The sequence below is a fragment of the Triturus cristatus genome, chromosome 7 (assembly GCF_964204655.1).
Source record: "Triturus cristatus chromosome 7, aTriCri1.1, whole genome shotgun sequence".
Classification (NCBI taxonomy): Eukaryota; Metazoa; Chordata; class Amphibia; order Caudata; family Salamandridae; genus Triturus; species Triturus cristatus.
In genome coordinates, this window is record NC_140590.1 from 1,131,417,317 (window position 1) to 1,131,444,005 (window position 26,689).

The following is a 26,689-nucleotide window of genomic DNA, read 5'->3' on the forward strand; positions in this document are numbered from 1 at the left end:
TTGTTTCAGTAAATCCGCCAACAGATGGATGCCCTCCATCTTGAAATGTTTGTAAGTCAGAAAGTGGTTGAAATCCTTCAAATTGAGTACCAACCTGAAACCGCCTCCTTTCTTCTGTACCAGAAAAATATTGCTGCAGAAACCGCGAGGGCCCTCTTTGCAAGGAGCTATCGCACGTTTCTGCAGCAATGCGTCTATTTCTGAATCTATAAAATCGCACTCGAGTTGGGAAAAAAGAAAGCTGCCTGGGGCGCTGTACCTGACGGGGCGTCTGAAAAAACTCTAGGTGGAACCCTTGAACAGTCTGTAGTACCCAAGCGTCTTGTGATATCTGAGCCCAATTGTGAAAGAAAAACCGAATACGCCCCCCCAAGGGAAGAGGAAGTAAATCTGGAGCGCTCACCTGAGGAATCGGCGGCTTGGAATCCTCCACGGTAGGAGCCTTTGTTAAAGCGCCGCTTGTTGAAGCGCTGTCTGGTGGGGTAGAAAGTGCCACCACGGGTGGAGTCCCAGTCACCCCTGCCGCGTCCGAAATCTCCTCGCTGGGGACCTTGGGAGTGCTGACGGCCAAACGAGCGTCCCCGCCCTCGTCCGGCCCTATTGAAAACACCGGCGTGAAATACGCGCTTGATCCCTGCTTGAGCCTTGTCCAGGGTAGTGAACGTGCCCACATACTTCGCAACGTCCTTAACAAATCGGTCACCAAAGAGGTTCCCGTCCGCCAACGGTCCAGGTTCCGACGCGGCCAGCTCAGTAAGGTTGGCATCCATCCGCATTAATATCGATTTCCTGCGCTCTGTAGATATCGCGCAGTTGGCATTCCCTAACAAGCAGATAGCCCGTTGGGTCCAGCCTGCTAGCACGTGGGGGTCAATCGTACTCCCTGATTCCTGCGCCTCCAGGGCCATCTCCAAAATTTTTGCCAGGGGCCCGACCACGTCTAGGAGCTGGTCTTGGCAACCCCGCCAAGCGCGATCAATCCCTTTCTTGGGATCCTTGGCGAACTTTTTCAGAAACGTTAGCATGCTGGGGTCAATGTCCGGCGTCTCCGCCACTTTGTCTGAGAGGTCCGGTCTTGGGCATTCTGATTTTAGCCTACTGCGTACCTCCTTATCAAACCCCTTGCGTAAGTTCTCGTGCAAGTACGCAGCCACCTCCGGAGCCGGTAACCAGTCCGATGATCTGGGGTGCACAATATCTGCGGGATTGAAAGTAAAGAGTGTAGGAGCCGGCGGGGAAGGCTCCGCATGCTTAGTCTTCCTGGACTTCTTTTTAGGAGGGGAGTCATCCGGGGTGTCAGAGGAGGTGGACGTAGACTCTGTGTCAGTGTCCTGAACCTTCTCACGCTCTCGATTCGGACGCGGAAGCGCCTCGTAGGACTCTGAATGCGGCCAAGACAGACCCCGGGAGTCACCTGACGTCCCCTCTGTTTGTTTAGGGAAGCCATGCTTCTTTGCAAACCTCTCCAGCTGCTTAGTGATGGGTTTTAAAGCCGTCGCCAGAGCTTGTTGTACAGTCCCCGGGACTGCTTTCTCTAGGGCCTTGCTGACCGACTCCTGGACAGAAGCATCCAGGGCCTCAACAATATTGTCTTCAATGGCAGGACCTCCTACCTCCTCCTCATACAAGGTGTCATCCTCCTCATAATGCACCCACGTATCCATCGTGGAACCACACTTGTAGCGGTATGTACTCATAAGCAATAGCAGGAGGGATAATCCAAGGGGGGAGCCAACCCACAGCACACAGCACCGGTACCTAGCTCCTCAGCAACAGCTGTAGAGAGATTGTTACAGCCCTCAGGGCGTAGTGGAGCCAAAGAGCAAATTTAAATCCCAGGAGGTGTGCTCCCTCCAGGCCCAGGTCGTTTTTGCAGCCAGCCAGGCGTCAGCAGTGCTCTTCTCACGAAAAAACAACCTAAATGCCTAAAACCGAAAGTAGTCGGGCAGTTTCGACGTGCGTAGCCCAAATCCTACTAAAAACAACCAAATTGGGCTACGCACGTGGGAACGCGATCGAAAGCGAAACAAACTAACTAGCCGGCTCCAGGCGTCATAGGCATATCAGGGGAGCCTCAGCGCCACAAAAACCATGAATTTATACCCACCGAAGGCGGGGCGGTACCGTGTGCCAATACGCGCTGCAGCGCATACGCGCTGAGCGGAACAATGAAGCGGCCGAGCGCCGCGTTACCAGTGCCCAGATTTGAATGTGCGCATTAGCGCCACAAGCACAATCGACCGCAAAGCCTGCCGCACGCAGCGGGGATCACCAAGCGCCGCCACGCGCTGATCCGACACAACAGAAGGGTAGAGTCACAAATGCGCACTCACCAAGCGATCGCAACGCGATCCTGACATCCCTTAGAACAGCTGAAAACAGTCGCTATGCCAACCAAACAACAGTGGAACACCGTCAATAAACCAACATCATAGTATAATCACACAGCATATCGTTAACCCCTTCAGCGCTGCGCGGATTCCCCCGCGGTGCTGAAGGGTTCGAGCGCGGGCGGGGCCATGACGGAACGGTTCCGTCATGAGCACAGCTCAACCGATGCTCATGACGGAACCGTTCCGTCATGAGCATGGAAGGGGTTAATATAACAAAATGCACAAACGGAGCTTTCAACTTAACTGTCTGCGTGAGCAGCAAAGAAAGAGGACTAGTTCCGGTGCGGCTGGCTCTTATGGGGCCCTGCAGGAAGTGATGTGATATATGCATCATGAGAAATGTTGTTGTTTTTTCATATAACACAAGTTTTCATTGGCTGCTGTGAGTAGCAATAAATAGAAAGCGAAGCATAATACGAAGCCTCCGGTCCTGTAATAGAATCATCACAGCCAACTCCTCTCTCCAGCTACGCCGCTCAAAGCGTTTTTGTATTGATCACGTGAACATTCCCTTAACAGCGCTGTCAAGTCCGACCTATAAATGCTCAACGCCGGGTCCTTTCTGTGATAGATTAATTCTGTCTGGCTACGATTCTCTGGGATAGATTACTTCAAGGGGTATGGATTGGATCGCGTTTTCCTGCACGGCTGAACTCCACTCTATGAGGGCTGATTACTATGGACTGGCTCCGGGATAGATTGCTTCAGCCTGGCTTCGGCCGCACCCGGAAGTGTTAGTTCCACAACAAGGTCTGCCAGGCTCAGTGCTTGGGATGCGGGCTGTACTCCAGGGCAATGGACCAGGTGATAGTCATCTCGGACGGAGAGGAGGAGGAAGAAGAGGTCGGCCGCTCTCGGAAGAGGCGGAGGAGTGTTGGGACCAGCTTCAGCCCGGCCCTTGAGGTGAGTTCCGAGGAAGGGGCACGGAACGGCACTTCAGAGTAGGGAAGGCGCACGTGACATACAGTATCCAGGAGTGACCCTAAGTGAAGAGAGAGAGCCCACCTACCTTCCCCAAATTAGTGCTTCCACCGCAAAGGAGAGTGTTATCCCCAGAGACCCTCTAACCAGATGAACTTCCTCCTGGGACACCCAGGTCCTACCTCAATAGTGGAGCATTTGGGAATGTCCAGTGCGCCCCACGGCCCCCGCAGGTGTCCTAGAGAGCCTATTTCACGGACAGAATTCTCAAAATATCCCAAATAAGAAAGCCTTTCTGTACAGCTTCCCCCCAGGATGCCCCTTGGCCAGGTGATCTTCTCCCCCAGCTCATCTCCACGTAGTGCTGACTAGGCGAGTCTTTTCCAGTCCCTCCTTTAGGGTAAACCTAATTCACAAAGGGCAACAACATTCAAGTGAGCCTCTTTGGGAGAACCATATCTCGAAGTACACCTTCACTCCCTCCAGAAAGAAAGCTGCCGGTGCCCGACCCAATCAATAGGAGCCTTTTTATGTAACGCCCAGGGCTTTAAGTGGGATGAAAAAACTGGGGGGTCTCTCAAAGGGGCGTGGCCAATGTCATTAAGGGCGTGGCTTAAAAACAGGTAAGCAAAAAAATCTGTACTTAGCATAGTGTGCCGCCCGACTTGTATTTTGCTGTTTGTCATTGCATCCACATATATGATACAACAAGTAACAACATGCCTACAACAAGTCAGGACTATTGGCTTTGTCAGTGGTTGTTAGTTGCATAAGATAAATAAGCAGTGACTATGGCTGGTGATCTAGAATATTGAGAAAGCTTTCTCTTAACGCCCTGGTGACACCACGACAATGTTGCTGCTCCTGAGTTTCAAAAAGAGAAGGGAAATCCAGAGAGAAATTACTCTTTAAAGGATTTCCCTTCCCCTACAACGCTCACCTGGCATGACATTATGCGTAACTTCTCCGCTAGTGAGCAGTGTGAGCAGCACACATCGATGTGCCTGTGCTGTCACTGCAGTTCGGGGGAAAAAACGGACCGCTTGTGTCAGGGCAGAAAACAGAGCCCGATAGAGACCCGTTTCGAGGCCTCCTTAAAAAAAAAAACTGCCGGTGCTCAGACCCGGTGAGACCCGGCCCACTTAAAGCCCTGGTAACGCCCTTCCCTTAAAGCGCGTTCTGCGTGAATACCAACACTCACCCGCCCCCAGAACAGAAAACTCACAAAACCTGTTGTCAGAAGAACTTAATTTAATCCGCAAGAACAATAAGTCCAGTCTCTTTTTTTGGTGTTAGGTTTCGCCAAAACCGCGATTGTGCAGTCTCTCTGAGACCTTTTGTTTTCTAACAGTGGGCTTGGAGACCTCCAATTGCTTGCTACAGGGTGGTTTCATTGTCACCCTTATTTGCTTTCATATTGGTGAGCTACTGTAGGTTTCCTTTCTCTTTGTCCCTCTCCTGGAGCAAAGTTTTAAGTGAGATGGAAAAAGTAGCAGCATCGCTAAAATTAGCATAGCCCATTTATTCAAGGGTGTGGCTTAAACACGTAAACTAAAAGTCTGTGATTTTCATAGAGTGCCGCGTGACCAGTATTTTGGTTTCTCTCTGAGTTTTCTGTTATTGCATCCAGATACGTAACACATACCTAATGGCTTAGCCAATGGCTGCTTGCTGTTTAAGATAAATGAGTAATAACAATGATTTTGTTGTAAATGATATTTCAATTTTGAAATTGTGGAACTATGAATTAAACATAACTGCAACCTGTGGAGGGGACAGTGGTCTTCAGTGTCTCAGTCACTCCTGTTATGTTCACTCCGTGTTAGACATTTAACCCTTTTTTTCTGTCCACAAATCGTCCATCTGCCTATCTTACACCTTATCTCTTTCCTCTTCAGCACTCTATTTTCACTTTTTCCTGATTGCACTTCCTTGCATACCCTTAACGTCACCACCCCCAAACATACAAAGCACCAATTTACATGTAAGCACTGCGTTTTCTTTTACTTTCGCCTTGTCAATATTATTACAACTCTGTACCTCGATTATACATATTTGCACAGAATCACAATCGAAAGTGGAGTAAATGACCATTGCTCTGCAGGGAGGCCAAGAATTGGATGACCATGTATTCTGAACACCTTTCTGACCGACTGTGAAAAACTTCCACTACCTTAAGCCACAGCTCCTGAGCGCTCAGTCGTGGCCATTAATAATGCCAGGAGGTGACTCAGTACAAAGTTTGATCTATATAAGAGTAATACACTCCATGTACAGAAAAGGAATACAACAACCTGGAAATAGCTAACATGTTTAGGAGATGCAAGATGAAGTAACACGTGAAATATAAACAAACTAAATCACTGACCTGGATTACATAATGTTTTTTACATTCATTGTTCAGAAATCAATCAGTGTTATTTGCCAGTTAAGTTAAGGACATGAAAATAGGGCCTGCAAGGGACCCATTTCAATGTCCATTTTTAATTACTACTGTGTCTGATAACTGTGAGTACCCGGTTCACTTAAAGTCCTGCACTGGTGCAAGGATGCATTATTTATGTCATTTCATTGCTCCCTTTTTTTTTTTTTTTTTTTTTTTTTTATTTAAGCCCAACTTTTTTTCTTAAGCACTGGACAAGAGTGCATGTTTTTCAACTTATTTTATTAGATTAAAAGAAGTCGGTATATAAATATACATAGTGTAAAATGTTATTACTAAATTAACTATTTTTACTAAAGGTAATTTTGCATTGCTATTATAGCATGCAAATAAACTTCACTTAAAGAAGTCTCATGAATATGCAAATAAAGGGGAATGCCTTAAAAAAAGAAGACTAAGCAGCCATCCGGGAAATGAAGCTGGTGCGCAAAAGTTGTTACCCGTGCCCACTATGCTACTCTTTTGTGCATGAGAATCGCAGAATGATGACTGTTTATTTAGTTTTCAGCATGCCTCTGCAGTCCCTCTCCTGTAGGCCGCCCTCCCACTGTCCTTGTTGTCAAACTCTCTCCCTCCACTCTCCGTGGTATCAGCCCCTCGTCCCCCATGTGTTTTTGATCCTCCACGCAGTGCCTGCATTAGCCCACTGAGCTGATAGTCTTGTTGCTTTGAGCACAGATAATTCTGTTACACCGATATGTTTTGATTCTTTAGTGTTCTCCCAGCTTGGTGCTAGTGCGAACCACTGGCACACATACAGTGTGCCCTGAATTAATGCCATAGAGACTTCTTTCTAGAACGCAGTAAACCGAAGTAAAATTGTTTGTGAATTTGAAGAAAATTGCCCAGAATCACGGAACGTTGCAGCGGCTCCTACCTCCACAGCAGCCTTAGCTTTCCTCTTTTCTGAGATTACAGGGGCTTAGGGCTCCGTGCACCCACGTCACTCTTCACGAATAAATGACTTCAGTCATTAGTCAAACCTGTTTCACATTTCATTGACTCGCAGTGGGAGTCACAAATAAACAAGCATTGGCATAGCAAATAGGTCTCGCCTTTGGGGCCTTATAAGTATTTAGTTATCCAGCACAATATCCTTGGTGCAACATCAAGTGTTGCATGGCTAAACACTTTTATGGTCCCAAAGGCGAGACCTATTGGCTATGCCAATGCTTGTTTTACTTTCCGCCATGCCAGGGAGCAGCTGTGCTGCTGTACAACATGGCTAAAAAATATCGACAAAGCCAATACCTCTGATATGTGAGACTGGCTTTGTCACTGCTCATTTACTGAGTTGTAATAGAACACCAGCCTTCCTTCAGTAAACAACATGAAAATGGCTTAGCAGCCAGACGCGAGATGCAGTAATCTTTGCGCATTAACAATGGATATGCAAGTCGTACAATTCGTTCACATGAAAGTGTAATTACAGAGCTTAAAAATTGATTTCTTAGGCAACTGTATGACCGGAGAATAGGATGGTGCGTGCTTCTTTCCTTTATTATCAGCAACTCATTAGTAAGTGAAACAACTAAACTACAATAACCATCATGACACAGTTAAATATGTAAAAACAACAGTTGATGGTCAGAGTGCAGAACAATGTCATACATTCACCGCAGTAGAGAGATCTGGGCCTAAATCCATCTTTTTTTTTGCTCACCATGCCGTTCCAGTTTGAACCCAGCCATATGCAAATCAGTCTTGACCCTGTGCCTCATGGGTACAGTCCAGCCCGAACTGCCAAGCCAGGTTCTCCCTGGACTGGAAACAAGCATCCTAGGACCGGTTTCGGGGTTTCACCCCTCTGCAGCCAGGATAGCTTGATTCCACGGGACCCACGTCTGAGCAAAGTGTTTGCTGCAACACTTTTCGCCCTAAGTGGGATGGGTATGCCCAGACGTGGGTCCATTGCTCACTGTGCCACTGGATTCAAGCTAGCCTTGCTGAAGAAGGGTGACATACCCTGAAATCGGTCCCAGGATGCTTGTTTCCGGTCCAGGGAGGACCTGGCCTTGCAGTTCGGTCTGGACTGTTCCCATGAGGCACAGGGTCAAGACTAATTTGCATATGGCTGGGTCTAAACTGGGGTGGCGTAGTGGGCAAAAGAACGATGGATTTAACCCAGATCTCTTGACTGGGGGAGAATGTATGCATTGTCAGCATTCCGTCCATCATTTGTTTGTTGTAACGCTTTTCGCCCTAAGTGGGATGGGTATTCCCAGACGTGGGACCCGTGCTCACTACGCCACTGGAGTCAAGCTATCCTGGCTGATGACGGCTGATAGCCAGAAACCGGTCCTAGGATGCTTGATTCCGGTCCAGGGAAGACATGGCTTGGCAGTTCGGGCTGGACTGTACCCATGAGGCACAGGGTCAAGACTGATTTGCATATGGCCATGTCTAAACTGGGGTGGTGTAGTGGGCAAAAGAACGATGGATTTAACCCAGATCTCTTGACTGGGGGAGGATGTTTGCATTGTCAGCATTCCGTCCATCATTTGTTTACTGTAACACTTTTCGCCCTAAGTGGGATGTGTATGCCCAGACGTGGGTCCCTTGCTCACTGTGCCACTGGATTCAAGTTAGCCTGGCTGAAGAAGGGTGACATACCCTGAAACCGGTCCCAGGATGCTTGTTTCCGGTCTTGTGTTCTTCCCAACCTATTTATCCAACACGCTGACGCGCCCGCGCAGCACTGAATCACCGTGCGAAGCTGCGTTCAATGCTCGCCGGTAACACTGTAGGTGGTACATTTGTTTTTCTGGTGATCTTTTTAAATGTGTACAAAACTGAATTTTAATACTTTTATATTTTAACTTGTGGATGCGAGGCAACTTGTGACACTGATAAGCACTCTGCACTGTATCTCAAGCCCGGGGGGAACGCTACTTCCACCAGGTTAGCGGTCTAGTGTTCTTCCCAACCTATTTAATCAACATGTTGACGTGCCTGCGCAGCGGATGTTCCAAAGGCGCCCCCAAGGCAAGCCCGTCTGCGCCCGTCCGCGCTCTGCCCGGGCGCAGAGCCCGTCCCCCTGATCATTATTTTATTAAAAGACTTCAGTACACTGGTAGGGAACTACATATGATTAATCAGGCTGACAAGTCTGTACAATGTCCCAGAATGTCTCCGGATAATTATCATGAAAGTAGAGGGGGTTCTTTGTGTACCAGCTGTCAGTTATCTCTTCCGATACTGTTAAACCTACCAATTGGTGGTCTGAGAACTACATGGGGCAATAAAATAGGTGGCAGAAACGAAGATTCGCTGAAATGTATGTTATTTAATGCCAGTTCCTTGGTGAAACATTCTATGGAATGTGCTCTTCTATTAGAAGAACACAATGTTAAATTGGCATTCATCACGGAGACATGGTTAGATGGCTCATCTGGCCCAGATTTGGTCAAAGCTGTCCCACCTGGCTTTCACTGTCACACTCTTGATCGAGTACAGAAAAAGGGGGGGGGGGGGCTTGCGGTGATTTATCACGAGTCACTTACCCCAAACTTTGCTCCCGCCTCTGATCAGATGTGCGAAGCTCCTACCTTTAATATAATATATATTCTGCTTCGCACAATTCTTTTAAAGGCATTCTACTTTACCGCCCACCGGGCTCGAAAAGTGGCTTTTTAGATTCATTGAGTTTGCTGCTAGAAGAAGGGTGTTCACAATACTGGGAGATTTTAATTTCCACTTGGAAAAACTTAGTGACGCTGATACTTTCAGATTAGAACAAATTATGGCCATAGGAGGCCTGGAACAACTGGTAACCCGTCCTCCACATGTAAAGGGTCACACTTTAGATGGCATATACTCTGATAATAAGGATCTTGTCAATATTTCAGTTCTTCCAATCACGTGGTCAGATCACTTTGTGATCAAGTTTGAGCTAAAGAGCTCGTCTGCCCATAGCTCAGGCCCCAAGCAGGTTAAGGAAGTTATCACCAGAGCCCGGGGTAAATTGGACATTACAAATTTGGAATGGTCACTTACTAAGTAAGTATATGCCCTCGCAGGATATTGAAGAAGCAACGACTCTTTATAATAGATGGCTTGCCAATGCATGCGAACAGCTAGTGCCCCCTAAAAAATGAATCCCTAAACGGACTACCCCTACTGCACCTTGGTATTCAGGAGAACTTAAGGCCAAGAAATTGATCTGCAAACATGCTGAAAGAAAATGGCGCAAAAACTATGCAGAGCCTGACAAAAAGGAGTTTAAAACTGCCATGTCCAACTATAAACAAACTCTCAGGGCAGCCAAAAAAGAATATTTTTCGTCACAAATAACTAAGGCTCAATCCAATTCTACTGAACTTTTTAAAACGGTTATTAAGTTATCTAAGCCCAATATGTCTAAAAATCACGCTGCCCCGAATTTCTGCTATAAAATTGCTGATTTTTTTAAAATCCAAAATAGAGACGATATTTTCATCTCTTTCGGGACTAATTAATAAAAATCAGACCGGTCTGAATGTAAACAAATTGGAAAGCCTTTGTCCTATGGACATAACCTTGGATCGTTTTACTCCTTTGTAGAAATGTGATACACTGAAAATGCTTAATGGCATTAAATCCGGCGCACCGAATGATCCTTGTCCAGCGTGGATCATTAAACAGATTGCTGATATTATTTGTACGGCATTAACTTCCCTACTTAATGATACCTTCTTATCTGGGATCTTTCCAAAACTTTGGAAAAAAGCCTCGGTTCTTCCTCTTTTGAAAAAGCAGTCTTTGGATCCAACCGATCCAAACAACTATCGACCTAATTCCAGACTTCCTTTGCCAGCCAAGGTGCTGGAAAAAGCAATGAATAGTCAACTCAGTGACTTCCTCCATCTTAATAACTCTTTAGATCCTTCACAATATGGGTTTAGAGCCCTACATAGCACTGAGCTGGCGCTACTAAAATCGACTGAGGAAATCAGAGAGGCCGTGGACAGGGGAGGGAATGCAATGCTGATCCTCCTTGACCTGTCCGCGGCCTTTGATACGGTTCACCACAAAGTTCTACTGAACCGGTTGTCGGAAGTAGGCATACGTGGTTTGGCTTGGCAGCTGCTGAACTCATTTTTGACAGACAGATCACAAACAGTGGACCTGGATGGTAATGTCTCTGAACCCTTCTCCTTGCCATGTGGGGTGCCACAGGGCTCAGCTCTTAGCCCTACACTTTTTAACATCTATCTGGCACTCCTGGCAGGGATTATTAGATCTTAGGGGTTCCAGCTTACCTCCTACGCCGACGACCCACAGATTGTGCTGTCGGTGATGGAGGGAGCAGAGAAGGAAGCAGGTGCACGTTTCCATGACTGCATGGGATCCATTTCAACATGGATGTCAGCTAATTGTTTAAAACTTAATTCAGCCAAAACTGAGGTTCTGTGTTTTGGTAACAATCCTTTAATGTGGACACCAGATTGGTGGCCTGATAATCTGGGTCTTTGTCCCACACTAGCCAGAAAAGCTAAGAACCTAGGTATAGTGGTAGACAATAAACTTACCATGGGGGAACCATGTAAGCACGGTGACCTCCGCATGCTTCATGGTGCTCAGAATTATTAGGAAAATTAGGTTCTTTTTGTCTGAAGCGAGTTTGCGGACGGTAGTGACAGCACTAATTATGTTGCGTCTTGACTACTGTAACAGTCTATTTCTTAATATTCAAAAACAACATTTAAATAGGCTGCAGGTTGCCCAGAATTCAGCAGCTAGACTGCTGACGGGGACACCCAGATTTATCTCAGTTAAGAAAGAATTAAAAAAATTACATTGGCTTCCAATACATCTGAGATCTCGCTTCAAGGTGCTGTGTATTGTATTCAAGGCTGTGAATGGAATGGGTCCTGAGTTTCTTAAAACAAAGTTCTCATGGTATATTCCAAGCAGAAATTTAAGGTCCACAGGTTCTAAACAAGTGAAAACCCCCTCTTTTAAGAAAACAAACTGGGGGGGTAGAAGCTTTGTTTATTGTGCCTCTAAAGCCTGGAATGAATTGCCCTTCATTCTGAGAAGCGCCTCCGACCTCACCTCTTTTAGGAGAGACCTTAAGACATGGTTCTTCTCCCAGTTTTAGATCTTTGCCCGGCAGGTATTCCGTGTTTAGCGCCAGGACACCCATGCGTAACCGTGCGCTCTGCAAGCTTTAATAACATAACATAACAGGGAGGACCTGGCCTGGCAGTTCGGTCTGGACTGTTCCCATGAGGCACAGGGTCAAGACTGATTTGCATATGGCTGGGTCCAAACTGGGGTGGCGTAGTGGACAAAAGAATGATGGATTTAACCCAGATCTCTTGACTGGGGAGAATGTTTGCATTGTCAGCATTCCGTCCATCATTTGTTTGCTGTAACAGTTAAATATGTGACATTCTCCACCAATCAAGTTTCTGAGCCTAATACACTGAGTAATCTTCATTCCCTCCTTTCGTTTTCTGCACAACTCAAGATACGTAATTTTTAATTGCCCATATCCTGTTGTCTGAATGGTGAGCTGTATTATTTGGTTTGTTCATTTTCACAGTGATTGCTCAAAGCCTCATTGCCAGTTGACTTACTTTTTTCTTTCCATTCGCCCTCAGCTCTTCTGGGCTGTGTAACTGTGAGTCTTGTTTGAAAAGGGGGTACTCCCAGCGGGGTTTCCCGTTCAACCTGAGATGTACCCGTCAAGGTATAAAGTTATTGGGAGACACCACTCAAAACTAGCAGTAATTTAATTGGACCTAGAGCACCATATTTTGTTGGCAGAGCGTAATCCAGGGCTTTCATTGGGTTCCCCATGTGGTTTGTCGTGACAGCCAGGAAACGCATATCTTTCTTAGAAGAGGCACATGTAGCCACTTTTATGGTGGGCAAAAATTTGAGCCAAATTTTAGATTTATTCAGGTTCCCCGAGCACATGCTAGATAATAACACAAATTATGTGAACAACTAATGCACAATGATTATTCTTTGTTATCTTTATTTTCTTTATCTCTTTTACCCAGCCAACACGTGTTTCATCATATAGGGAGTTCCCCACGACTTCTTCAGGGCTAAAAGATACAATAAACACCCCCAAAAATGGTTGCAGTGTGCACACAACACAAAGCAACAAGAACACCTGTGTCATGGTGTTGCATATTTAAACGTTTAAAAAAGTGGGTATATAACAGGTGGAAACCCTTGTTCAAATGTTAAACACTCTTTTGGGTCTTTGTTATTTATATTGAAATAAATCCATCACATAAACATGTAATAATTGAATCACTACATTCAATATCTCATCTCATGGTGCGATACTGAAAGATTAAAGTGAGCCCTCTCACCTCGGGTGTTATTCCAACTTCCTTTAGAGCACCGTGGCATACAATAAGGCTCTTCCTAATAGTACGTGAACTGTGAGCACCATAACTCACCCTGTTTGTATTCACCCCAATTGATTAGCTGAAATTAGAGATTTGGCAGTGCAAGAGGGCGCGGACAAAGTGCTATATAAGATATCCAGGCCCATTTGTTATCAACTAAACCTCTTGGCTGAACCACAGTGGAATAGTATCACAACCTCAACATAATCTCCTACGCCGACGACACCCAGCTGATCCTCTCCCTGACCAACGACCCCGCCGCCGCCAGAGCCGATCTGCACGAAGGGATGAAAGATGTAGCCGAGTGGATGACGACCAGCCGCCTGAAACTGAACTCAGACAAGACGGAGGTCCTCATCCTGGGCCCCTCGCCCTCCGCCTGGGACGACTCCTGGTGGCCCCCCGCCCTGGGCACCGCACCCAAACCGACGAACCACGCACGCAACCTGGGCTTCATCCTGGACTCCTCCCTCTCCATGACCAGGCAAGTCAACGCTGTATCCTCGGCATGCTTCAACATCCTACGCATGCTACGGAAGATCTTCTGGTGGATCCCCACCGAGACCAGGAAGACCGTCACCCAGGCCCTCGTCACCAGCCGACTAGACTACGGCAACGCCCTCTACGCCGGTACCACCGCCAAGCTCCAGAAGAGACTCCAGCGGATCCAGAACGCCTCAGCCAGACTCATCCTCGACATCCCACGTAACTGCCACATCTCCGGACACCTGAGAGACCTGCATTGGCTCCCCGTCAACAAAAGAATCACCTTCCGTCTCCTCACCCACGCACACAAAGCCCTCCACGACCAAGGCCCGATCTACCTCAACAACCGAATCAACTTCTACGCTCCCAAACGCCACCTCCGATCAGCCAGCCACGCCCTCGCCGCCGTCCCGCGCATCCGAAGAGCGACAACAGGAGGGAGGTCCTTCTCCTACCTGGCCGCCAAGACCTGGAACTCCCTCCCGACCGACCTGCGCCTGACCAAGGACCACCTCTCCTTCAGGAAGAAGCTGAAGACCTGGCTGTTCGAGCAGTAACGGCACCCCCCCCCCCCCCAAGCGCCTTGAGACCCTACGGGTGAGTAGTGCGCTCTACAAATGCTTTGATTGATTGATTGATTAAAGACCACTGTGCAAGTGACTGCAGAGTATGATTAAGAGGGGAGAGATCCAAACAAGAAGGCTAAGGTGAAGCTCAAGCTAGTCTTACTAGCCCAAACAAGATATTTAAGCCAGGGCAGTTTCTGTCATTTTTGCTTCCTGCGTAGTGTAATGAATCTGTGAACCCCCTTCATCAGTATTTGGATGGCCTCTCAGGGGTTGGATGATGATGCAACAGTAGCATTGAATGAGCCAAACGATTACCATGATGTGGTCTACAGATTGTCGCTTCCCCTTTCAGTCATAGATAAATAACAAGGCAATAATGTTTACGTTTGACGCATAAAAACACTAATAAAAAGATGTTAAAAAAAAAAAAAAGGATGGAATGTCCGCATCCATGGCTGGATGGTAAGGTGGTACAGGCACCAGAAGAGGATCTAAACATGGCCACTTTCCTACCCCAGTTCATTCATATCTATCTATCGATCGATATATCTATCTCTCTCTCTCTCTCTCCTGGGCCTTTCCGGTCCACTGATGAAGATGCTAGATCTGGTCCTGACTGGCAAACCAAATTGAACCCCAGGTGACCATGACTTCTAAACTGGCATTTGTATGTTTGGGAATGCACATTGCACCATCTTGACTGAAAGACTCTGTTCTATGTGCATTAGTCTAGATCCAAAGTTAGGGGTCTTTGCCTTTTTGGAAGCAGGTAGAGGATGTGTTGTTCAGTAACTCCTTCATTTAAAAACTGAGCAAATGTTACCAAGTTTCTTGTTCTATATTAAGTGCAATTGTTCCTAAATAAAATATTTAATCGGGACCTTTTTAGCCAGGCCTGTCGAGGTAGAGGGTGATTGTCTGGCTGAGCCCCATAGCAAACTCTTCAACAACAACCAATAGGAAGACAGGTTTGGGCCAAATTAAGTGCTCTACTTTCTTCCCCTCTAGACCTCGGGTCAGGGCAGCCCAGGGGAAACTTTAGAATACTTGCGACCTACCAATTTGGCCTGACAGGTTCTCATTGCGGCATCCTCAGTTTCCTTGGGAGGCAGGAAAGTGCAATTCGTCCCCAATTGGACCAGTCTAACATCAGATACATAGGTTTTTCAGACTATACAGAGGTTCCATCTGGAGTTCTATCAGACCCTTGTACAGACTTAATGTCCCCAACCTTCTGCATGCGTCTACCCAGAGGGGTGCCTTTGATGAAAGTAGAGTTTCAATCCCTCCTGCAAGTTTTTATTTGATTTAGATTTCTACTGAAAACAGCACATTTTAAAAATACATTTGTTATAAAATATTAATAGGATAATCATTTCAAAACCGTTTTAAAAAGCTCTTGAAATTTTTTACAAAATTGACCTACATATTCATCAAGCGGCGATTTAAGAAGCGAAATAAGGATTTGGACTGAAGATCTTATATCTGGTTTGAATAGGTTCTAAATGCGGGCGTCTGGCCTCGACTAGTGTCGGATTTGGGCATTCAAACAGAACATGCGGTAAGTCTTGCACTCCTCCGTCACATAAATCCCTCCTGCAAAAAGGAGTCATTGTCCCAAGTTCAATTGACCACATTGGTTTATCAGCAAATATTCCTAGAAAAAAAAAAAAGACAACATCTGCCGTCTGGTGATAAACCTGAAAGAGATCAATGCTTTTATTCTCTGCAGACATTTCAAGATAGAGGGCATTCATCGTTTGCAAGATGTTCTGAGATTGGAGTGGGAAACTTTTTGACCATCCATATTCACCTCCTCATAAAGGGTTCTTATAATTCCAGTACAAAAAACAGATGAAAGAAATCTCCAGTCTTCCATTTGTGTGCTCCTCGTCACAGGGGTGTTTCACCAAGGTGATGAGACTTGGAGTGTCTTAAAATTCAAGGATCATCATCTACTTGCACAACAAGATAAATGTCACACGACCCCATGACTCTTGGAAACACCTCTGCGTAGCTAAAGATCTCTTAAAGTCAGGATTTCATTATAAATAGCCTCAAGTAGGCTCTGATGCTGAGCCAACAGATGGATTCCCTAAGCTTCTAATTTATGCCTGCACGATGACCCTTTTTTATTACCATCATCAAAGACAAAACAGATCAAGAAACAATTGGGGTTGCTTTTGCCCAAGGACATGATTTCTCTGAGGCAACTAGCGAGAGTGGTAGGGCTTCTTTTTATTGTTCATACAAGCTGTATTTCCAGGGCCCATACATTATGGAGCTGTCCAGATGCTGAAGATCCTCCACCTCAACAAGGGCCTTATTCTGATATTATTCCCCCAGCTGGGATACGTCAAAGTGGAGGTACAGTGTTGACTGTCCCATGTGGAACCATGGAATTGCTGATCTATATTTGGGACAGCCCCAGACCTCATCATAGAATCTAAAGCCATTAGACTGAGGTCAAGATCAAGATCTGGTTCTCTCTCCACCGGAGGTACTCAGTTCGATCAAGATCTGAGTATGCACAGAAACTGTTTGGAGATGCTGGCGGACTCTTTCCCAGTCAAGCCTTTAGCAAACGACAAGGCATGTTGTGTGTTGCTGAAGATGGACATCATCCTAGCAGTACGATATACTAATAGTTTAGGTGTTAGTTGTCCACGGTCCAAGCACTCTTGGCAAATGATTTTTAGCATTCCTGCCTTCAATACAACATTTCAGTGAAGTGGAGTGCTTGCTGAGCAAGAATAACTTGGTGGCAAATTTAATCTTTAGGCATTGCTGGGACTGCAGGGAGTGGAAGCTGGACTTGGAGTATTTGCAAGCACTTGTGAACCTTTGAGGTGACAAACCTTTTTGCCTCCTGTCTTATAATGTCTCCTTCAAATGGCATGATTGTATGCCATTTTTCCCTCCCGTTATTGCTATGAATGTAATATTATGTTTGAGAATTGGTGTACCTTTTTAGGTCTAGCCTAGGCAGCTCTTGTGCTCTCTCTTCGAGACACGCTGTATTTAGGTATGGACTTGAAGCTCCGCCCACTTTCTACCCATCTTTTTAATTGGCCCCTGTCACTCCCCTTTGTAAACTGTGGCTTTTCATTGGTCAATAGGCTTAGTAGTGCCTCCTTAGTACCGCCTTGTCTCATCTTGTAACCCCCCCATGAGGACACCTCCTGTTACATATGTGTTACTCTGTCGGCTTTAATTACAGCCTCTGAGCACTATTTTCTTAAATAGGTTCATCCTGCCTGCAACACCGGCAGGACATGCTCTCCCTCAATACTTTAATCATTTATCCAGCATTACATGCTGGCCGCACGCGGCCGCATGCCTTTCTTTTTCTGTTTCATTATTTTTATGGCGTTGCCCACGCTTTAGCTCTAAACATCTTAAGCTTTAAAAGTAAACAAATAGAAAGAAAGTGCACGTTTTTTTTCTATTTGTTTACTTTTGAAGCAATCATGGCACCGGTGATTAAGCTGGTGCCGCCATTGTAACCAAAGTAAATACATAGAAAAAGGCAATTGGCTGCCAATTTTTTTCTATTTGTTTACATTTGTAGCAATGGTGGCATCCACGCTTTAGCTTTCAACATCTTAGGCTAAATCGCGTATGCAGCAATTGCTTTATAAGTAAAGAAATAGGATTTAGTTTTTTCTATTTCTTCACTTTTAAAGCAATCTCAGCACCCGCGCTTTAACGTTCGACATCCTAAGCTAAAGCGCGTGTGCCGCAATTGCTTACGGGCTCGCATTTGCGAGTTTGAGCTATTTGCACTATAAATGACAATGCCGTTTACTTATGTGTTTACAAAACCTGCAAGCAGTGTTTGCGCATCACTTGCATGCTTTTTAAAGCCATAAATAAAAGGCATTATCATTTACAATGCCACAAGCTCAAACTCTCGTAAATGCGAGACCCATTGCTTTACAAATGCTTGTTGTTGTAGGCAGTGTGATAAAGCAGGATCATACTGGGAATTGACTGAGAAATGTTTGCAGCAAGAAAGAGGATACGATGGATGTTACTCAAGTGCTTATTAGGCGTACAAACACTTGATTGGTGGATTCTTAACATGTATTTTATACTGTTATGATTATTGTAGTTTTGTTCTTTTCCATGATGATGAGCTGGTGATAAAGCAGAGGAGAGAGAAAACCTAATAGTCTCCTCCATGTTCTTAATACAGTTACAATTTTCAGACACGAAAGGTAGGAACATGTGGCATTCATGTACTCCTCTTACCGTGCATAGGCTTTGACCGTTTAAAGCTGCTGGGTGAAAGGACCTAGGTACCAAAGAGGCCCTCTTCTCGTTAAGCCAATCGCCGTACTGTAGATAAATGTATTTCATTGTGATCGTGCTACAGAATGTATTGGTCTTGGGTAACCAGCCTTAGTTTTTGTGAGCCAAAGATTCCTGACCCCGGAGTACAATCTCGAAATCCAGTTGGGCTCTCCTCAGTATGTGTGAGAGGTGGCACCTTTGGCACACTATGCGATGGCTAAACTTTTATGACGCCCACAAAGAGTCTGGGCACGGGGGTACAATTACTGAGCTACATTCAGTGCAGTCGTGGGCATTTGACGGCTAACCGGGAGCGAACAGACAATAAGCCATCAGCAGGCCAATCTTCTCACTTGGATTGCCACACGCGCCTTCGCCTTTGTGTTCAAGATCACACATTGCTGTAATTGTGGTATGCAGCTTTCGGTCACAGCTTCGTGGAAGGATTGTTTATTTCTGCCAGTCTTCGCGGTGGGTATGGAAAGCGCTGTGTAAATGGCAATACATGTTTTTTCGTCCTGCAACAAAACAATATAAATTGCTGTATTGACGCGATAGACCTAACGGTTAATGCTAAAGTAAATGAGAGAATTCCAAGGACGGGTATGTGAAATATGGACTCACATGGAACTACCAACACATAAACCACTTATTCCTAAAACAGCCATTCTACCTTGGACAGCTCCTTCCCCGTTGCTGGGTGTATCAGCAGAGCCGTGCCATAAAACCCCGCTCTGACTGAAGTGCTGCGGGCACTTCCGGTCTGCAGCCTGGCAGAGTTTTGTCGGGTTCCGTTTATAATCCTTTTGATTGCCGGATAGGGCAACCGCGTGCTGTTAAAATTGTTCTACTTCCGTGCTTCTTGCCTTGGAGGTCGAGTCTGGGGCCGCAGCGTGAGCGCCATCCCTGTCACCGTGCTCTGTAACCGTCATGCCTGGCACGTGCCCAGCCCTGCAGCCTTCGGACCTCAGCGACGTGCCACGGAACCCCGCCAACCGCAGTTCCAGAGCAGCATTCAAAAGGCAACAAGTTATGTGCTCGTAAGTTTTCAGCAGGAGTAAGATTCCCCGAGATAGATACGGGGACGCACCGAACAGGAAACCTATATATATGCACGTGGATTTTCCCCAAGCACAGTTAAGTTTTAAATTAATTTTCATCACCCAACCTCTCCGATCTAAATTTGTCCGCTATCGGTGAACTCGTAGGAGTTCCTCGCTAGGCTCTGGTGAAGGAGAACGCCCACGCTGCCTCCCGGACAGACCACGCCTTTCCCCTTTGCATGCGTTCCTTCACCTCTTCCCCTCTCCTCCCCCCCCCCCCCCTAACCCCCCCTCCCAGCCCTCGTTGGCGCCTCAGTAGAAGCTACGCTATTGGTTCGTAAGGAGAACACCTCGAGCCTTTTTGATACCTACAGGTTCCTCCTCCTAACTGCGCAGGTCCTGCAGGGTACATCGTCTGCCTGCCTCCCTCCCTGCATCAACTCCTCGGTGAGTGTATGCCTGATGCTTCCACCACCTTCGCCCCTACCAGCCTCTAACAAAGATCTTGTTCGGTTGCATACCCATACGCTGCACTCAACACCTACCCTGCCTTAACTGCAGGCTCTCTCAATGAAGCACCTGCCCCTTCACCCCGGGTCTGTATGTACACACTGCCTCTCCCCAGGTTCAGAGATCTGTTCGGTATGCAGCACCGCCCCTCTCATTCCCTTCGCAGTACTATTCGGTAAACAGTAGCTACTGCCTACCTCCAAACTAGAGGTCCTCTAATGTAGGCATCTGCTAGCCAGGGGTACTCACAAACTTTCTCTCAGGGGCCAAATTTACAGTGTGGTTTGTGGCCGAGGGCCGCACCGGTGGGGGCGGGGTCAGTGGGGGAGGGGTCAGTGGGAGAGGGGGCGGGGCTATAGCAAAAAAAAAAGTGTCCATGAGGTTGAACACAGGTCCCTGCAGCGGACGCCTTCGTCCACTGAGCCACCGGACCCGGCATACACATATCTCTCGCTCTCACTCTCTCTATTTCCCTCCCTCCCTCCTCAGTCTCCCTCCCTCCTCCATCTCCCTCCCTCTTCCGTCTCCCTCCATCTCTCCCTCTCCCTCAATCTCTCCATCTCTCCCTCTCTGTCTCCCTCCCTCTCTGTCTCCCTCCCTCCCTCTGTCTCCCTCCCTCCCTCTGTCTCCCTCCCTCCCTCCCTCTGTCTCCCTCCCTCCCTCTGTCTCCCTCCCTCCCTCTGTCTCCCTCCCTCCCTCTGTCTCCCTCCCTCCCTCTGTCTCCCTCCCTCCCTCTGTCTCCCTCCCTCCCTCTGTCTCCCTCTCTCTCCCCGTCTCCCTCTCTCTCCCCGTCTCCCTCTCTCTCCCCATCTCCCTCTCTCTCTCTGTCGCCCTCTCTCTCCCCATCTCCCTCTCTCTCCGTCTGTCTCTTTGCCTCTCTGTCTGGCTCTGCCTCTATTTGTCTGTCCCTGTCTCTGTTAGTCTCTATCTCTATCTGTCTCTGTCTGTTTCTGTCTCTTCCTACTGCCCTCTGTCACCCTCTGTCCCCTTACCCGACTCTCACACCCTGCTGTTCTCTTGTCATTCTTTGTCACCTCCCCCCCCTTGTGTGGCAGCTGAGGCAGCTTCCCTTCCAGGGCACACACACACAGGCCCCCCACACCCGAGTACTTCACAGGTCTTTAAGAGTGATATTAAAACTGAGGGCAGCAGGCCACACCCTCAAAAGGAGGGCTACCTACCTGCCTGGTGATGCCGTGCCTATTTTCCGTCCATGGTCTCCGTAGTCCTGGCAGCTGGGGTGGGGTCTACACATATTGCCATCGTCTCGTTTTTTTTTTTTTCACTCTTTAAAACTCGCAGACCCCCTCTCTTACTCGCTTACTGTGAAGGGCGGCGGTGCTTTGTTTGCGTTTGGTCCCTGTTCGCTCTCTGTACCCCGTGTAGTCGCAGCACTTCCTGGCGCCCTTCACGGGTGAATCGTTCAGCCTGGCACTGGCATCCCTCACCTGTGGAGATGGGATCCGGGCCAGGAGATAGGGCGAGCGGGCCTTGTTAACCCTTCAGAGTCCAGGCTCGCGGGGTTCGTGTAATACACTCGAACACTTTTTAGTATCCTTATGTAAACAATGCATCGATTACCACCGGCCTGTGACTAACATATAAATGTGCATTAGCGGGTTGTGATGAATTAACACTCGCAGCCTAATAATTATCTTCGCTTGCTTTTGGGGGGTGGAGGGCTACGGGTGCGGGGTTCACTCCGCCCCCCTCCCCCCCCACCCCCGTAGTCCTGCTGGGCCATCAAGTGGTGAGTGCCCCTGTTGTGAACCCAGCTGGCTGAGTGAAGAGCCCCTCTGGGAAATATTGAGCCTGGCCAGTCAGTTCCCCCGCCTTGGTGAGATGAGTTGTGAGAGTGGCGCAGAAGCAGGTGCATTACGGACGCATAATTGGGACAGAATGTCATTTAAGGGCAGATACTTACTTCTGCTCGGGCTCCAGGTCCTCTGAAAAGATGGCTAGAGCAAACGTAACTCTGTCTGCGCCCCTGGCACGGAAGGGAGCCTGCGCTGACACCCCGAGCCAATTACAGGTTCCAGGCATGACACATAATAACCAGAGAAATTACAGCCACGACTTTAGAGTTGTCAACCTTTGTACGCCGCCGCTCCACTTGAACCCAGACCAGAAAACACTCCCAGAAAAGCGATGCAAATCTGTCAGGTGTTTCGGGGGCCAGGCGTCTCAGCCGCGGGCCGCCAATGAAGGCCGGGCGGGCCGCGGGCCGTACTATGAGTAACCCTGTGCTAGACGGTGCGAAGAAGTTGCTCCGCATGTCTGGAGGTGGGTGGGGGATTTTGGCTCCCACCCTTGCACGTTAAATAGAATGCGTCTTCTCCTCTGTGACTGGAAGCACTGTGTGTTGCTTCTTGGCAGCAAATATTAGCAATAACTAATGTTTAGGGGGTCGGAAGGAATGCCATTGTTAACTGAGCTGGACCAGTAGTGGTGGCCCTTTCACTCTTTATTAAACTTTAATTATGGCCTCTCCTGCCTAACGGTTTGGAGGGCTAACAAGAGGACTTTGACGTTTACGCCTGTTGATCAATTCGGAGATGACTACATTTTTCTTATGATCTGCACTTGTATGCTTTTGTATAAGAAATGCACATAGAAAATGATGGCTGGGATATTCAGTTGAACGCCCTTTCTTCCTTTCCTTTACAAAGTGAGTCTTTACCAATTCTACTCAAGTGCCATCTTAATGAGCCGCTCAGTCAGCATGTTTACATTTATGCAAGTGTACATGTACTCAGTACTGTATGTGCTTTAGAACATGATACTAAAGCATGATGCAGAATAAAAAGGCATAATGCAAAACACACTTTAGTGTCACAAGTGATAATGCAAAATGAGTATTGCCTTTCATTTCACCACCATCATTTTTGTGCACCTTCCTTAGGTACAAGATAGAATTATGATCAATTAATGGGCGTTATTCGTCAGTGTTTCTAAGTCTCCCTCAAAGTGTTTAAATTTCATCTTAAAATCGTTAAGAATTTTGGACTCCTCATTATTAGATTATTTCATCAAACCTGCGGTGACACTGAAAAAAGACTTTGCTTTAGATCCATAACGGGATAGCAGAATTATGACATGAGTGATAGATCATTTTTCATTCTGCCCGCGGCATGTTGCACTCTTTGTTATTGAATTTACCCATGAATCCTACATCTATAGTGCAGGAAGCATCCCTAATTGAATGTGTATGCACCTTTGCCAGACTTCAAAGGAAAGTATTTTGGAGTCATAACATTGAACACTTACTTTTCTTTTTTTAAATGCCTCAAATTTAATTTGTAGTGCTCAAGTCCACACAGGTTCAGGTGATTCAAAGAGGTATTATTCAAGATGGTATAAGATCACAGCAAGACCATAAGTAGACTAGAACAAGACCCCACCAGGAGCAGCCAGCTCAGCCCAGTCAACTGCGACTCATTTGACCCACAACATTCCAAGCCATGTCATCACTGTAAGATTCTACAGGCAGGGCATGCATTACATTGAAGTCAGGCTATAACATATCCCCCTTTCTCCCAAATAAACAAAAGAACAACAATGAGAGAACACCCATCGAAAGAAGAGCAACAAGAGTAAAATCAAGAAACAGAGTAGAAAGGAAACCAAACCTTGAAACCATCCGCCCTTCTATACACAACAGAAAAGAAGACAAAAAAACAACGTCAGAGGAGAGAAGAAAAAGAAGCACAAAAGAATGCCCCGAAGCACACCCACTGGCCAGAACAGGAATATATGGAGACTGAAAATGGAAAACTAACAGAACACAGGGCTACAAGCTGCGACAAACGCAGAAAAAGGAAACCCGACAGAAAAGCAGAGGAAAGCTTGAGGGGTGATACTCATTAAAAGATCACGCCACTCCTGGGTACAAATAGCAGAACTATAACTCCCAGTGTGTGTGTAGGAGATGCAGGACGCAATGCACCCGTACGCTAGCACAGGGGTGTTGTTGCGGGCGCGTGTCCTGAGAACCAAAGCCGTTCGTTGTGAGCACGTGTAGCTGCCTTGGTCTGGAGGATGCAGATGGCTGCACGAGGGCTCGGTGCCTGTTAAAAGCAGCGCTCAACGAGACAGAAGTCAGATAGGAGAGCACTGCAGCCATCCAGTGTGAGATAGTTATTTTCACTGAACTCTTTACACACGCTCTTTACACATGTTGTGCATGCAGTCCCTTGCACATCCCTGTCTACGCGGCTCATGCCCACGCAATCACCGTTGTTCACACACATTCCTGTGCACACATATCTCCTTTATACACATCGTCCATGCACAAACATCACTTCTGCACCTCCCCATCTACTGTACACTGTTCACAATGCACCGGCTTATGCACAACTTCCTCCTAGTCATACACTCCACCTGCCTATGCACATAGCCCCTCGTTCACAATCTCCCCTTAAACACATCGCATTTTGTGAAAAAATTACCCCGTTGCGTTAACATATACCTGCTCACCCGGTCCTTCCATGCACACAGTACTCTGAAAACTTGGTATCCAAAGCAGGCTACATGAAGTGTATCTACCAAGACTTTTTGTTTCTTAAAGACTTTGTGCATGCAGTCCCATTCCTCTTCTGCATACACAATGCACCGCACACCTCGAGGTGATTTTGTTTGAGTATTTGGGTATAGATGACTGTGTAATGTCATAGCGAAATGTTACCCCTCCCGTCTTTTACACTGCTGGATTGTGCCCAGTAATATGCGCCATCCCTCCCATGTTTGCATCTTTTACAATGTTTGACTGTGTGATGTCAGAATGCACTACAGTACCTTGAGGCATATTTGTTCCAGCGTTTGTGACTATATGAAGTCATAGTGAACGGTATTGCTCCTCGCGTCTTTTACACTGTTGGACTGTGCGATGTCATAATGCACCGTAGTAGTAGGGTGGGATACCAAACATCACCATGCAAAATTCCTGGCCTTAAATTTGACAGGTCTGGCAGCAAACTCCTGGCCTTAAATTTGACAGGTCTGGCCGCAAACTGCTGGCCTTAAATAACTCTGGTTTTAAAAGGGGTGACATGTAGGGCTAGTCCTAAAAGTGGCAGGTCTGGCTGCAAAACATGGATAGTTGTGTATATGTTTAAAAGTGCGCAGAAAAGTGTGTGCATGTAGGAGGGAAATGTCTGGGCATGTTTTAAAACTGGGGGGGTTGCAGACAGCTGGTGGGTGAACAGCTGCGGAGCAGTCCTGAGGCCACGTGACTGTGTTGTAGAGGTGTACGCCTCTTTTAGGGGTTGTGGTTTCTTAGAACGCATATAAGCCTGGGGCAAGAGCCGTGTACAGCAAGCAGACGTTTGAATACGAAAAGGGGTCCACAGCCAAAATGAAGAGATACAACCCGTTCGTGAACAGACCTGTGGTGGATGGCTCGCAGGCAGTTATCAATAGATCTTACCGCAGCTTAACACCTCTGGTAATGGATGAGAATGCTCAATAAGAAACACCTAGGGATATGGGCTGCAATGTTACTGGTTTTGGCAGCGGCCTGTGTAGGCCTATGGAAGAACTTAGGCTCAAGGATTACGGATGCAGGATGGGCCCGGTTAAGTTCGACAGCAGCGAAAGTGAGGGCTCGTGTAGTGGCAGTGTGCTTGTTGGCCCCAGTTCAGTGGACATGGAGGAAGATGAAGAAGTTGTAGCACCTCCTAACGCACCCGTCTATGAAGACATGGACCTTCAGGAGAAAACAGCTACTGAGAAGGCCGGTCTGCAGCAGCCTGGGACAAGCGTCGAAGATGTTGGGGCCTCGCAGGACATTAACGACTCGCAAGATTTCAGAGCCGTCGCAGAGGGCCTTGATAATGCAGAGGTTAGTAGGAAAATGTTATGAACCGGTAGTTACAAAAATGATGCATTTTATTTCTTCAACTAACGTATTGTCATTCTTGCGTCTTTTGATCCACAGAGAGCAAAACCCACTGGATGCCCCTACTTCATAGTGCACTATGGTAAAGAGGCTGTAACCCCTCCTAACACACCCGTCTATGAAGACTTGGACCTTCATGAGAATACGGGTGCAGAGAAGGATGGTCTGCAACAGCCTGGTACAAGCGCCGAAGATGATGGGTCCACGCAGGACATAAGCGACTCGCAAGATCTCAGAGCCGCCGCAGAGGCCGGTGAAAATGCAGAGGTTAGTAGGAAAATGTTATGAGCAGATAGTTCCAAAAATGATGTATTTTATTTCTTCAACTAACGTATTGTCATTCTTGCGTCTTTTGAACCTAGAGAGAAACCCTAAAAAGGCCTGCGTCAGAGTGGAGGCATCTGTCAGGGTGGCGACCTGAAAAAGCGAACAATGTAATTTTCAATTGTCTGTGGTGTTCAAAACAAGCTAAAAGTTCCACATGTCAAAACCGTGAGGGCTGCGATAAGTGTGTATGCGGCTCCGACGCGTGTGAAAAGGAAGAGCCTGGAACGACCTACGACGACAGGCATGCAGTTAAGGCTTTCGTCACGTCGGTGGTACTAAACTGTGTCAAACGTGACTATTACAGCCTTTGTCAAGGTCACCAAATCAAAGATCCTCAGCAGGCGGCGCACGAATCCTTGTGTGAATCATACAGAACAAGAACAATACGATATATTTGTACTTTGCTAGACCCTTACAAGGTGTATAAACTGCTAAGGGTTGTGTATGGGTTGT

The 26,689-nt window shown here is 47.0% G+C and overlaps 2 protein-coding genes across 3 annotated transcripts in view; one reads left to right on the plus strand and one right to left on the minus strand.

The window, feature by feature from the left end:
* Positions 1–196: 196 nt before the first annotated feature.
* LOC146811225 (uncharacterized) lies at positions 197–2,492 on the minus strand. Its single transcript, XM_085618266.1, has one exon. It carries the CDS (start codon positions 1,695–1,697, stop codon positions 207–209), a length of 1,491 nt encoding a protein of 496 aa, XP_085474392.1. The 5' UTR covers positions 1,698–2,492; the 3' UTR covers positions 197–206.
* Positions 2,493–3,015: 523 nt separating this feature from the next.
* Positions 3,016–26,689, plus strand: part of SIMC1 (SUMO interacting motifs containing 1) — a 345,516-nt gene continuing 321,842 nt past the window's right edge. The window contains exon 1 of one of the 2 annotated variants that reach the window (XM_085618268.1): positions 3,016–3,296. In XM_085618268.1, coding sequence (XP_085474394.1) covers positions 3,189–3,296 — 108 coding nt within the window. In that variant the 5' untranslated portion in view covers positions 3,016–3,188. The remainder of the gene's footprint in view (positions 3,297–26,689) is intronic. The other variant, XM_085618267.1, reaches the window with a different exon arrangement.

What these genes read in the sequence shown, in the direction of transcription:
- LOC146811225 (XM_085618266.1), bottom strand. Translation starts at nt 1,697, where the DNA reads ATGAGTACATACCGCTACAAGTGTGGTTCCACGATGGATACGTGGGTG.